This window comes from Phaethon aethereus (genome assembly GCF_964289735.1).
Source record: "Phaethon aethereus genome assembly, chromosome: 15".
NCBI classification, from domain to species: Eukaryota; Metazoa; Chordata; class Aves; order Phaethontiformes; family Phaethontidae; genus Phaethon; species Phaethon aethereus.
In genome coordinates this window covers 18431774-18445989 of record NC_138591.1, presented here as the reverse complement: position 1 = coordinate 18445989, position 14216 = coordinate 18431774, and the positions used below count along the sequence as shown (strand labels likewise).

At 61.3% G+C, this 14216-nt stretch overlaps 1 protein-coding gene across 1 annotated transcript in view; it reads right to left on the bottom strand.

Moving 5' to 3' along the window:
* Positions 1-1720: 1720 nt before the first annotated feature.
* The window catches only part of LOC309410313 (ankyrin repeat and fibronectin type-III domain-containing protein 1-like), a 195914-nt gene continuing 183418 nt past the window's right edge, over positions 1721-14216 (bottom strand). The window contains exons 11-23 of the mRNA XM_082006689.1: positions 14069-14159; positions 11843-11950; positions 11489-11588; positions 10741-10873; positions 9411-9530; positions 8802-9017; positions 8289-8455; positions 7842-7992; positions 6922-7090; positions 6496-6662; positions 5728-5938; positions 4782-5440; positions 1721-2753 (exon numbers count right to left, since the gene is read on the bottom strand). Coding sequence (XP_081862815.1) covers positions 2466-2753; positions 4782-5440; positions 5728-5938; positions 6496-6662; positions 6922-7090; positions 7842-7992; positions 8289-8455; positions 8802-9017; positions 9411-9530; positions 10741-10873; positions 11489-11588; positions 11843-11950; positions 14069-14159 — 2580 coding nt within the window. The 3' untranslated portion in view covers positions 1721-2465. The remainder of the gene's footprint in view (positions 2754-4781; positions 5441-5727; positions 5939-6495; positions 6663-6921; positions 7091-7841; positions 7993-8288; positions 8456-8801; positions 9018-9410; positions 9531-10740; positions 10874-11488; positions 11589-11842; positions 11951-14068; positions 14160-14216) is intronic.

Below are 14216 nucleotides of genomic sequence, written 5' to 3'. Positions count from 1 at the left end.
GCTCCCATGAAACCACGTAGTGCTTTTTTCCCTGCAGCCAGGTGATACATCCTGCTACCTGGAGAAAGCCCTGCAGAGAAGCACTGCATGGCCAGCGAGATCCTCCCATGGGCAGGGGCTCTGCACGGAGACATGTGGGTAACCAGCTCCCAGCAGGGTCTAGCTGCAGAGCTTGCCCCGTGCCCACCCCAGCACTTGGCTCTGGGTCACGGCTGCATCTCTCTCGGTGGAGCAAGGCTTCCCAGGGAGGGAGAGCAATTGCTTAAGAAAACTGGAGGCCTTTTTCCCTTCTGGGGTCAAATGAAAGGGCAGCAATAGCTGCACTGATCCGTGCTCAGGATCATCAGGAACACAGATGCAGCTTTCTGTACATAGCTCTGCTCTAAGACCAAATCCACTCTGTGACTTCCAGAAAGCCACTTAACAGTTTTCCACCGCTTGTTCCTCTTCTCTGCCCCAGGCTCTGAGCATCAGTAGGCGATGCGTGTGAACAGGCTCTTGCTAGGGAAGCGCTACCCTGCAGCTCCTGCCTCTTCGGGATGTCGATGCCCGTGGACGCCCAACAGGGACAAACTCCATGGGAACCTCTGCACTCACCAACCTGCTTCTTCCTTGACCTGCGAAAGCGGGATTGGTTTTAACCTGAGGAAGGAGACGAGCGAAGGGGAAGGGCGATGGGAGAAGTGCCTTTTTAAATGTTGCTTTGCCGCTTGCCTCCACGTCCCATGGCAGTGTCTGCGCTGACGTCAATGTGGTGCTGTTGATTTGCACCAGCTGAGGGGCTGGCACACGATCCTACCCTTCGGAATGGCTTTGACGTGGGGCGGCGAAGGGCTCGTGCTGGGATATATTCCTGCCCGCACCACACAGCGTGCCGCTGGCTCTCCGCAGCAAGGCGAGGAATGACGAACCTCTGAGGAGCACCGGCAGCCGGCGGGGCAGACCCCGCGCGGCTGCCCACGGAGTCCCTGCCTTCACCCCGGCACCCAGGGATGGGGGTCTGCTGCCCAGCCCAAACCCCTTGAGGCAGCGAGAAGGGGAGCGAGGCGGCTGCCGAAGGGGCACCAGCAACGCGAGCCTCACATTGCACAAGACCGCCAGCCTCGCACCTTGCTCGCTGCCGCTCGCTTGAAAGTGTTTGCGCCAGCTGCGATACAGCTGTGAGCTCTCACCACCCTCCACGCTCTTCTCCCGGTGTTCTTCCCTCAGTAGAGGCTGCAGGACCGGATTAATGCATTTAACAGCAGATGCTCAGGCCCTACAACCATTGGGTTCCCAACACCACGTGGAGGTGACAGCCTTTGCATGCCAAAGCTTGTTTTACTGCCTTATAGAGCTATGAAACCCAGAAAAACATTTTTGACTTGCACTTCACTCCCACACATGCGATTTGCATGTTAACGGAAACCTCCGCTGGGTGGAAAGCATGCCATTAAACGCTCCCGGGAAAGATGAGCCCAGCCCTTCAAATTAGGGCTAATTGGGGGGATGAAGGAACGCTATGCATCAAGCCGCAAGAAGGAAAAGAGCGATACGCAGTCAGCAGCAGTCATCTTTACTATGGACCACAGGAGATCAGAAAAATAACCTTGTTAACAAGAGACCTAGTGGCTAACGAAATGTCATGCTATCGGACGTACAAGAGAGGCCAAGCACAATCACCAGAACAAAACGGCAACCGAGGAGGAAAGGAAATCCCAGGGTGGTGCCACGGGTGTTGCAGTGGATGCCCTATAGCAAACCTCTAGCGGTGGTATCAACACAGCTGCGCGCACGTCTCCGCGTGCGCGGGGCCGGCCGCATGGGTTCCTTTTGCCTTTAAAACGAGTCAAAGGGTCTTCACCTCTTACACAACTCCAGTGTCTCGAGCACAATTATTATTAATTTTTTTTTCAGGAAAAAAATAGTAATATCATTTTGTTCCAAGAACTATGCGCAAGAATTGTTTCTGCAGGTACGGTGAAAGGAGGGCAGGCAGGAGAACGCCCTTCTCAGTGCCGTCCTTGTAACTCGTGCCGTCTCCTCATCGACACCACAACCCTCCCTAGCAATCCTCTGTGGCTTTGCCTTCAGTGAATCCCAAACAAGGCTTTTCAGAAAAAGAAGAAAGAAAAAAAAGGTATTGCTGCTTCTTCTTGTAATATTTTTCCTCTCTCTCCCCCCTTTTCCCCTTAAAAATGTTTACTTTTAAAAATTCCATTCCTGCAGAGATTCCTCCCAAGCTCTGAGGTCTCCGCACTCCACCCTCCTCTTCTGCAGTCAGAAAAACTGAGTCTCGATGTCTCTTTGGTTAAAAAAAAAAAAAAAAAAAGTAACACAAACAAATAACACACAGCCCAGTATGATCCCATTCCACCCCGCGGACGCCTGATGAGAGGGTGTCTGTGGAAGAAGGAAGCATCAGAGACGAGCTGTCTGCTCTCTGGAAGCTGAGGTCCCCGTGCCGCCGGCCGTCTCTCCTCCTCTCATACAGTGGTCGCTGGCCCGTACTGGAGCACCAGAGGGGACGTCTCCTTGATCCGGACGTAGAACCGCCCCTCAGGCCGGGTCGTTTGGAGGGACAGAGGCAAGAAGTCATCGGGAAGCCACCGCTCGCTCTCGTCGGAGGCGAACACCAGTCCGAAGTGCTCCAGCTGCTCCTCGCCATAGCAGAAGGCAGCCGAGCCGCCCAGCACGCCGCGGGAGACGTCGTTCATCTCGAGCACCACCAGCTTCACCACCTCTCCAGCAGACGTCTGGCTGGTGACGTGCAGCTGCAGAAAGAGAAAGGTGGGAGAGATGGATGGTAAGGGGGAGGAATGAGGAGGAACCGGGGGCCAGAGGCAGCTCATGGCGTGCCCTACGGCGGCAATCATTAGGGTGGAGGAACAGCCGCCCCAGTGGTGCCCGGTGGGCAAGCGGCAGCAGCCCGGCGCGGAGCCGGGGGCACACCATGCCTGGGGACGCCTGGCGTGCCGTGGCCCGAACTCACGCACTGCTTTCTTGCCTCCTCCGCACTCTGCGAGTCCTTACAGCTCAACTCCCACACGTGCCACCTCCGCTCGCCCGCTCCACTCGGGCTGCCCCACCACCCCATTACCTGCGGCTGGAGAGGGATAGTCCCAGCCCTGCTCCTGGCGCCATGGAGGGATCTGTGCAAAGCCCCTCTTGCGAGCAGGATCCAGACCGTCAGACCAGCTGAACCACAACGGCTCTGCCAAACTAGCCCTGCTGAGCTGAAGCTGCTTCGGGAAGCGGCGCTAAATTTCATCCCGTTCACAAGCTCGGGGTTCTCCCACCAGCTACCCTTTGCTCTCCCTCTCTGCTTCCTGGGGGACTGCCCTCTGAATCCTAGATATGTCCAAAAAAAGAGCTCATCCGGGCCCTGGCTGCTAACAACCCTCAGGAGCCCGCTACTTGACTTCAAAGGCCCTCAAGTGGGACATCCATCCTCGCCCGGGCAAGGCGATGGTTTCCTTTGGCACATCCATAAGGGCTTGCGGAGCGCCGCGAGCAGTGCCCCGGCAGGGTGGTCCGAGCCCTCGGCCCACGTGAACCCTGCCAGCTCTGAACAATCATCGCAGGGCTCAGCTGATTTACGCCAGCCGAGGAGCCTTCCCTTTGAACTCGGCTTTCTTCGAGAAGAACATCGTAAAATGCTTTCAAGCAGGCGTGTCCAGAGCTTTGCAACTTCAAAAGCCACGTGGGCAGCCCGCCAGGAACCCGAGGGCTGCGCTTCAGTTGCACAGAAATCTATGGTAATTTCTCAAATGGAAAATAAATACCGGAGTCAGATTCCCCTCCGCTTCTAACAGCCCTGCTGGGTGCGGAGAGACGGGCTATCAAAACTCCCCAGCAATAAAACCCATCAGCCCGTTGGCTCTGTCCTTCCTCTGCCATTTTAGGGGCAGGCGCTGCTCGGGCTGCTCGTCAGCCTCGGCTCTGGGCACTGGGAACGTCGGAAGGGAAATTTCAACGGGGAAAGCAGCTTCACGGATGGCAGCAAAGGAGGTGGCAGAGCCGGAGGAGGACCTGCCTGAGATGCGTGCCCTGGGGGACGTCCTCCACGGGGGATCCCACCCGGAGCAGGTGAGGGTGATGAGAGCTGGGGGGTCAGCTCTCGGCAGCAAAGCCCTCGTGGAGAGGAACCCGGTTGCACAGTGGCTCCGGTGGACCCTGACGCCTGCAGCAAGGAGGCAGCTTTGCCTGCTCCCCTTCACGGGCTGGAGACGAGCGGCTCCTGCTTTCCCTTCCCCAGAGGCACACAGAGCGGGAGGCAGAGGAGCAGAGACCCTGGGGTGGAGAGGCTGTGGGAGGGTTGGGGACAGGGTGGGGGGGACGGCTGGATTTCGGCCGGGGGGCTGATGTGTTTGAACACCATGGCGAGAGAAACCCATCAATGTGACCTCTGCTCACTCCCTGCTCGCACTGGGTGGCACTAACCCACTGTCAGCCGCTGAACCACGGACCGAGAGCTGAACCACGGCTCCACTGCCTTGTGCCCCCAAAATACCCTACCCGTGGCCCTGGCTCGTCCCCTCTGCAGCAGCAGCCATCGCTCCTGCAGAGCCACACGCCCCGTCCCGTGCTACCGAGCGCCGCATCGCTGCTGCAGGGAGGAAGGGACGCAGGGCAGGAGTGCTGTGGGTGTCTGGGGGACCTCACCCCCAGCGGATGGAGGATGGCGAGGGCAGTGCCAGGTGAGGGGCACGTGAGCCCTTGCTGCCTGCCTCCCCATCCTGCCGGCCATTTCCGTCTGGGCGTGGCAGAGCCGCACCGCTGCCCTTTGCGGGCTCCGGTACCTTAACACTGGTCTCTTTGGAGAGTCCGGTTTCGTACTGAGGGCAGACCCGCAAGGTGACAGAGCCTGGCTTCTTCCCTCGGTCGGCCAAGCACCCGGGCTGCTCCGGCTGCTCCTGGAAGCTCTGAGTCCACTCGGCCGAGCGTGTTCGGAAGACGGGCTCAGAGCCCTGCCTGCCCCGGCCACGCTCGGGGCTGGGCGTCGAGACAGTCCCCAACCTGAGCTGGCCGCAGTGGCCTGCGGTCCTGCTCTCTGTCGGGGAGCTGTCGACAGAACCGGGGCAGGACTTTCTGGCCGCCTGGCAGAGCGGTTTGGGGAAGTCCAGGCTGCTGGTTCGAACGCAGTACGCCTGCCGCTTCTCCGTGATGCGCAGCAGCTCGATCTGTCGGCTGGGCAGGACAAAGTCGCTGTCGTAGAGCTCAGGGGGTGGCCGGGGCTCCTGCGGCAGCGGCGGTGGGGTCTTGAGCTCGTGGGTCTGCAGGACGTCTGGGGCACTGTCCCGCAGGGTGCGGGCGACCCTCCTGCTGCAGCACTCAGGCCCCGATGAGGAGTACACCAGGTCGAGCTCCTTCGGGCTCTGCGCCCTGCTGGAGTCGTAGTCGCTGTCAGTGGCCAGGAACACCTCCGAGGAGCCCTCCTCGTCCGACAGCCCATGCGAGTCTGCGAGGGGCATAAGAGAAGCAAAGAGGGGCTCAGTCTTGCTGTCGGTAACCCTGGCTGAGAGTTTGCACCAGATGGAGTCCGAGGAAGCCCCCGAGCGTTCACCCCCTTGCCGTACACTCGTGCTGCGCTCGCCAAGGCATGGTCAGAGCACGTCCTGCCTACTCCCGACGCTGGCCCTGCCTGCACCCCCATAGTGCAGCCAGCGGAGCAGTGCCCCTGGCCCTCCGAGCACGGGCAGCCCCCTGAGCCCACCCGGCAGGAGCTTTGCAAAGCCAGGTCCTTACCGGAGTTGAGCTTACGGCTGGTCTCTGGCGAGGGTGCTGGGGAGGGAAGGTAGTCGAGGTGCGACGAGGTGGATTGGGTTTTCTCCTTCATTGCACCGCCGGCCTGGCTGAGGAAGCCGCTGAGAGACACCCCGCAGGAGGGCTGCTTGTACCGGGCGTGTTGCAGGGCATCCATAATCCAGCGCATCTCGCGCCAGATCTCCTCCATTTGCTGCCAAAATAGGAAATAAAGGATCCCTTTCAAAGCAAACAACAGCAACAGAAAGGCCCCACAGCAAAACACGGGCTCTCCCCACACACCTTTCCCAAGAGAAGAAAGCTTCAGGGGAATCCCCGAGTTGGGAAATCCCAAGAAAGTGCTCTCAGGTGGGAGATGCTGCTTCGACCACCAGCAGCTGCCTGTTGAGCAGGACCTGCCAGCTGCAGGCAGGGGTGCTGGGAAAGGGGGTAGCGTGGGGTGCTCTTTTGCACGCTCATCCCAAAATGCACTTCCAGGCCCACTTCTAGCACGGTGGGGACTTGCAGAGCAGGAGGCTTCGGCTCCCTAGTCACTATTTTTAAGGTGATCGTTGCAGTAAGAAGTTGCTAGCCAAAGGCCTGCCTGCTGCTGCGCGTCTGCCGCGTCAGAGAAGCCCCACAGCCGGGAACACCAGCGAACAGCGCCGGTGCGGACGCTCCTGCAGCCCGGCCAGGGCACGACTGTCCTGGCCACGTCCCGCGGGCACGGTCGAGCCTGGCTCCCTCCCGGCGCGCTCCCGCTCCGCGTACCTGGATGTAGTCCTGAACCTGCTGGTGCCTCTGCTTCGCGGTGGAGAGCTCGGCGTCGGAGAAGGCCTCCCTGAGGCTCTGCTGAGAGAGGAGCGACTCCAGCTCCAGGAGGGCGGACACCTGGCAGTACTGGGTGATGAACTCCCGGTCATACGTGAAGAAGTGGACTGGGGAGAGGAAAAAAGAGAGGGGGGAATGAAAAATATCAGGGCCCTTGGTGTGCATGCCCTGCAGGCTCACCCAGCACAGGGAGGAGGCAACACTGTCCTCTAGCCTACCTGACAGCCCTCAGCATCCCTCTCCATCCCTCCTCTTCTGGGGAAGGTGAAGGAGCTCCAGCCCACCCCACTGCCCGTCACAGCTCTTGGGAGGTCTCGGAGGACAAGGAGACCAGGAAGGTTGGGTTTTGGCATTCCCTCTCCTCACCTAGCTCGAAGATCTGCAGCGGCAGCGTGAGGAAGCCAGAGCGAGGGGTGTAGGGGTTGTTCTGGCCCGGAGCAGTGCAGACGTCGTCCGACGGAGGCAGCAGCAGCAGGAAGGAGACCTGGCCCCCAAAGTCAAGCACCTCTTGGCTGTACAGACGGAAATCTTTGGCCTGCAAGAAGACACTGCAGGTAACAGCTGCAAACATCACCTGGTGGGCCCTCCACTGAGTCCTCATCCGCAGAGGAGTCCTCAGGGGCCACCCGCAGCCGGGGGACGCTGCTGTGTCAGCGCACAGCCAGGGGCTCCTTGCTTCTGGCATAACCTGCGCACCCCTCTTTCTCTCTTATTTCTCCTAAAAGTCTCTAAACTACTGGTCAAAGTCATGACAACAGGGTCTCAGCCCTGCTCAGCGAGGTGCCCTCACAGCTGCCCGGCCAGAAGCACATGCCTGGCACTGGGGCTGGTGGACACCTTCCCAGCGAATGCTCAGCATGGCGGAGGAGGGATTTCTCCCCACGCAGTCTGGCCCAGGGGGCTGCAGCTCCATCCCACCACTGGCCAGGGACCATCCTGCTCTGGAGGGGCAGAGCTGGGCTGGTCTCACGCTGCAAGGGCTGAGCCCAGGACCGCACTACACGGCAGGCAATAATGCAAACCCAGATTCACCATCCTTGCTTTGGAAGTACAGGTGAGGGTAAGACAAACAGCTCCTGTGGACACTGTCCCTGGGCAGGCAGATGCTTCAGATGCTGGTTGTCCACCACTTGCCTTCTATTCGCACAGGACTAAAATCCAATTGATGCTTCAGGACCTCCAAAGATGGACCAGCGGCTGCAGTACCCTGCCTGCTGCAGTGACCAGCACGGTACTGAACGGCTTCTTCCCCTTCTCTCTCCCCAGACCTCGGCGCTTGCCCATACCTCTTGCAATGGGATGTTGACCAGGGTCATCAACTCCTTGATGGCCACTTGGAGCTCCTGAAACAAGTGGTTCTGGGAGGTCTCAGCCTCTGGCTCCGCAGGAACAGGCTCCTCCACGTTGGCCATCTTCTGCAGCCATTCCCACTCTTCCCTGGAGAAGGAAGAGACAGACACGCGCAGGAGCGAGCAGCTTGGGGAAGACCCGAACATGCCATTGCTACGAGAGCTGTGTTTGCTGGGCTGTTCCTCCCCAGACAGTAGAGCACCCCAGGGATGTGGGAGCTGCGGAGGTAGAGGGGGACCTTGGTTTGCTCCAGCTCCAGGCTGCCCTGCACAGCAGGGCTGAGAGGGAACGTCTCGCTGCTGCCAGGAGCTCAGCAGAAGCAGGAGGTGACAGGGGGACCGAGGAGCCTGGCTGCCCCGGGTGAGCGGCCCTGCAAGCCCCACCTGGAGATGTTGGGGTTGGAGCGAATCTTGACGTGGCACAGGATGTTGGGGAGCTGCTCTGGCACCAGCACTCGGATCTGATCAACGGCGCTGCAGAGCTTCAAGTAGCCCAGGTAGAGGCCCGGGGAGAGGGCATGGCTGCTCCGCTGGTGGTAGGCCAGCTTGTCCTGAGGAGAAAGGCACTGCTGGATTGAGCAAACCCTCACAGTGTCTCCTGCCCTCGTGCCGGGTGCCATGGCGCAGCCAGCCCAGCCGGCAGAAGGCACGTGGCAGAGCGAGTACAACCCGGTGCTGCCGGGACGAATCCAGCACCAGCCTGATGCCTCCCCTTGAAGCAACAGGGGTTTTGCAGGCTGGTTGGGCTCTGCTCCCCCTCTGCCTGCAGCCCGGACCGAACCCTCGGTGCTCCGGGCTGTGCCGTGGCCTTTCTGGCCCAAGAGGGAGCAGGGAGCGCTGGTGGTCCTGAAAAGGAGCCCACTGCAATCCCCTGCCGTGACGGCACCGGTGCAGCACCTGGACGGAGATCAGCAGCATGTCCAGAGCAGTGGGCTCCTCCGGGGAGGACACAGACTTGCGGCTGGTCTGCAGCTTGCAGACGGGAACCCAGCGGACGCTCTCGAAGGTCTGGTTGGTCTTCACCTCCTTCAGGGTGACGATGAGGATGTTGCCCTGTTTGTCTTTGACAGGCTCGAAGAAGACCTGCCCCAGGTCCTGGATGCCCAGCAGCCCCTGTGTGATGGGACAGGAGGGCGGGAGAAAGCAGTGGGTCAGGGGACATCCCCAAGGCACAGTGCTCTGTGGGCCTGGGCAGCTGGGATGTGACTGGGCGTCCCCCCTCTGCCAGCTGGAAACCAGCCTGCCTGGCACAGTACCTACTGACAGCCCCCAGCCCCTCTGCATGGGACTGCCATGAAGCCTGACACCCCACTGCCCCACGACCAGGGTCCTGCCAGGAAAGACAAGGCAGGGGCACCCGGTCCTGCCGTTGACTGACCTGTGGGCAGGACTGGCAGAGCCTGGGGATCTCCTGGGTGTGGTGTATCCGTGTGCTGCTCCCAAGAGAGCCCGGCTCACAGTGTCCCCCGAAAAGTGTTCGTACCCTGCCCCCCCGCCCACCCTCACCTGCATTTGCGAGATGGCCAGCAGCATCTTGAAGCGTGTCTGCAGGATGCAGGAGCAGGACGACTGGGAGACGGTGACACACTGCCGCAGCCACAGGATCTCGTCCCACATGCATGACACCTGCAGCACACCAAAGGGCCATCACCACCGGCTGCCGCCGCCGCCTGCAGCAGGTTCACGCGAGGGTGTTTTGGGGAAATCCATTTGCCTTTCTGTCTGAGCTGGGTTAGGCACGTGCACGTGCACAGATCACCTTGCAGCAGGGGTGTGATCTCCTATGCCACAGGCACCCCGAGATGCCTCTGGAGCCTGTACCCCAGGGCAGCACCATGCTGTGTCCACTCAGATACCTGTCTTCATCTAGGACTGAGACCTTCTCAAGTTTGAGTAGAAGATGGTCAAGAAAAGGAAGAAGATAGCCTTCTCCATCAGTAGATAAGGTCCTCCCAGCAAGATTTTGGCCCTGAGCTGCCCACCTGCCCTTTTGCTATGCCTACGGACAGCAGAGGAGCAGGCAGCAGCACCCTGCACGTCCCGCTCTGTACAACAGCGGCAGAGCTGCCGCGGCAGGGTGCTGCGGTGAAGCAGTTAAACAGCTGAGGAGCCGCCAGCAGCCCTGTGAAGAGGCAGCGCCCACCCGTCGTGGCACGCAGCCTGTCCAGCGCGGCACTGCTCCATCGCCCACCACTGGGCTTCCAGGAGCTGGGGTGGAAATGCCATTCCCTGGTGGTTTCTTGGTCCGTGCTGAACCCCGGCGAGCAGTAAGCCGGCGGGCTGCCCGCGCTGCCAAGCCCTGGCGCCTGGGCTGGAGGGGGAGCTGCCGCCAGCCGCGGGCAGCGGCGGCGCATGATGCCCGGTGCATGATGCCCGCTCAGCTCATGCCGGCGCTCCTGGGCTGCGACCGGCTCTCCGCATCGCTCTGCCCCGCGGAGCACACAAGGGCAGCAGAGGTCCTGGAGACAGCGATGGGAAGCCCAGGACCTGCCAGATGTTGTGTCGTGTGGTGCGAGTGGCTGGAGTAGCTCGTGCTCACGTTGTGCACATGGGGTGTCCACTGACCCTGCCACCAGCCCCGAATCAGACCCAGCCGGCCCTGGCGAGAGCCCCGCAGCGCCCCACGCATGACGGGCACTGCTGCCTGTGCGGGCAGCCCTGGGGAAGGTGCTGCAATGAAGGCGCTCTGCAGACCGTGACACCTCTAGAGGACACAGCGTCCGTGGTGGTGGCCACCACCTCGGCAGCATCCAGAGTGGTGGCCAGGCAGACAGATGTCAGGACACACACTGCTGCCGTGCCCCATCACACAGCACAGGGTCCCTGGGCCACCCACCTTGGTGAACCAAAGAAAATCCTGCATGAGCAGGCAGGAGTAGGTGTCATCAATCTCCACCACAGGGATCTGGTCTTCATGGGTCACCAGGATGTTGTCATCCTTGTAGAAGATGGCTGTCAGGTAGAGGCCCCTGCAAGGGAGGGGACACAGACTTCAGTGGCACCGCCAGCTGCCAGCTTCATTTCCCAAAGGGTGTCTCTCCCGAGAGCAGAGGAGATGCCCTGCCCCAGGGCAGAGCACCTCTCCAATGGCCGTGGCGGCAGAGGCACACGGCCAGCACAGGCGCAGGCACCGGAACTCAGCGCTGCCAGCAAGGCAAGCCTGGCCGACGCCACAGCTGACGCCCCGGCCGATGCCCCGGCCAGCACAAGGGGGGGCGATGAGGCCAGGCCTGTGCAGGAGACACGCTGGGGTGCCTGGAGGCCAAGCGTCAAGGTGGGCAGTGGGAGGGTGGTGGGGTCTAGAGGAGGGTGGGCTGTTGGGTGATGCTCGGAGGCGGTGCGGGGATCTGGGTACAGCCGCAGCTTGGCCAGCCGAAACAGAAACACCAAGGAGAAACGTTTGATTTCTGGGCAATGGGACTGATCTCCACTGACACCACCAGCTCGCTCCAGGCAAGGACCCACCTCTGAGCACCCCCAGCCCCCGGCTTGCAGGCACAGCTGCCGGCTGTGCCCAGGACGGGCAGCCCTATGTCCCCGCTGGGAGAGTGGCTCTCCACCACCCCCGCGCGCCAGCCTCTCACCGCTTCAGCGTCTTGAGAAACTTGCTGCCGGGGTGGAAGAGGTGCTTGAGGCTCTTGGAGACCGAGTGCTTCCTGCTCTGGGGCTGATTCTTGCAGGGCTCTGGGGAGCAGAGAGCAGAGGGTGCTGCAGCCGGAGATGAAGAGCTGCACTGGCAGCCCGTGGCACAGCATGGCAACCCAGAGGGAAAGCTCTGGCCAAGGTCTCCACTGCCTGAGCTGTCTCCCTGCTGTGCTCACCCATGGCATAGACCTGTTCCCGGTACCACACCAGCCCCCTGGACCACGCCACAGCCCTGGGGGGCCTGGCTGGATCCCCCACCCCAGCCTCCCCGCAGCGCCGTGCTGTGCTCTCACCATGGCAAACGCAGTGCTGGTGGACGGTCTTCACTTGGCCCAGCAGATGGTCCAGAGCTTCAGCTTGTCCCCTTCGGCGTGGGGCCCGGCCGTCGTACTCCCGCCAGTCTGTGGGGGACAGACCAGCATCACCCCCAGCACCCTTGGCCTGGGGGGGGGAAGGGGTTCTTGTCCCCTTCTCCCCATGGCACATCACCTTGGGGCACCCCAGCCGGGTGTCGCACGGGCGCAGCATGGCACAGCATGGCATGGCAGCGGTCATGGGTGCTGGGCACCTCTGGGCTGGCTGGGCTTTGGGAGATCCCCAGTTTTGCACCCCTCTTGGCAGGAGCACCCCAGCTCCGCACAGCACCCCGTGGCCCCTGGCCACCCCGCAGCACGGCAGGGACACAGCAGAGGGAAAGAACAAAGTCCCGTCTGTTGCTGCCACACTTGACTGGCCTTAAAAAATAAAATTCTTTCCAGTGTCTTCCTCCAGGTCTTCTGCAGAGCTGCAGCTTTCTCCAGGCGAGCGCCGAGAGCTGGGCTCACCTCGGCAAACACATAAATAAGCTCATCTGCCAGCTCCACCCGCTGCGAGACGGCAGCAGGACCAGGAGCAGGGCCGGGGACCCACTGCTGCTCCTACATTAGCTTTACATTAATTGCTTTAAACACCCCCTGTGTCCCGCCTGCTGCTGTTTTCCATGGAAAGTTCAGCTCTGTTAACTTTGGCTGGGGCTCACCACTATTTTTAGGAGCTTTAAAAACACCCAGGGAGGTGCCTGACTATATTCTGCTGGGCCAGGGAGGGAACTTTAGTGAAGGGAGAAATATTAATGGACATAAAAATAAATAAAACCCACTCATGCCTGATTCACTTCAGCTGCGCTCCGTATTGATTCCGCGTGGATCTTGGTCACGGGGAATGTGACCCATGCAGGATGGCAAAGGGGATTTAAAGTGGGTGCAACACGACCGGCGCCCGCTGCCAGCACAGGGTAAAGCCAGGGCAACGCAGTGCACGCGTAGGCTCGCTCTGTGCATTCACATACGTACAAATGTACTTTTGCACCTTTCCATCCCGGGGCTATAGCGCTTGTGTACCTGCAGCTAGAGCTACGCATGGTGCCCGCACATCCCTGGCCCCATCGCTGCTCACGTGCCGTCAGACCTGCGCCTCGAGCGCTGCGCGGCGCGTTTGCTGCGCGCGGGCAGCGTCCCGCGCAGGCAGCAGCGTGCCCGGTCCCCCGCTGCCTGCAAGCGCGGTGGCAGGGGCCGTGTGCCCACCACCACTCTGCTGCCTGCCTGTTGGGACAGGCTCAGCCCCCCCAGGTGCCCTGACACATCCAACGGCACTGATCCTGCAGGACCACTGCCCGTCTCGGGTCTCTGGGGCAGAGGCCACCTTGGAGCCCGCTCAGCCCTGAACTTCACCCTTTGGGGATGCTCCTTCCAGTTCAGTCCTCCCAGCCTGTCTCCCCCAGTGCCCTGGGGTGCTTTTGGGTGGGTTTCCTCCCCCCTTGCTTGCCCTGGTGCCAGCGCTGGGGAGGCAAGTGCTGACAGGCCAGCGCTGGTCTCTGGTGGGGCTCCAGCTCAGTTTCAGGGAACGCAGGTCCCTGGGGCTGGGCTGGGTGGGCGAGAGCATGCGGTGGCACAGGGAGGGCTCCGGGCCCACTGCCACCCAGGACCGGGACGGCTCTGAGCCTGCGGGGGCCGAGCCGGGGCATCCCCCCACGTCACCCCTCAGCACGTGCCAGCGGTGGTTTTGCACAAGCGCGGCCGCTTCGGGGCAGATGTCATTGAGGCTGAGATGTCAGCCTGAGAGATGTCACCTCTGCTGAAAACCCCGGGGGGGCCTTTCCTTCCCTCAGAGGAGGTGGCTGCACCGCTTTCCTTTTAACTGAGAACGCAGAGCAGCCTCTCTCCTAGCCTCCTCCTCCTCAGGATGAGCTGATCCAGGCGGTCTAAAACCAAAATCACTCAGACTTTACCAGGCAGCCAGGAGAATTTCAGCTTGAAAAACTAGTATTTGGCAAAGCTCCTGTTGGCTGGAGGCAGCATCCCAGACCCCCAGCACAGCCTCCCTGCCTGGTCCGAGACCCCAAACGCCGCCTCGGCTCCCCGGTGCACTAGACCCCACGCCAGCAGCGACAGGGACCCCCGGATGGCATAGGGAGCTGCCGCCTCCCCCCATCCATCCCGCAGCCGATGCCGGCTCCCGCGGGCATTCCCAGTGGTACTTACTGGAAGGGATGGCGAAAGGGGGCACGGAGGCTTGCGGAGGACCCCAGCCCTTCATGTTGTAGGCGGACACCTGGACGTAATAGGCGGTGCCCTGCAAGGAGGGAAGCCACGCTCAGTGCAGCCGCACCTCTCCCGGCTCGGTGTGCGA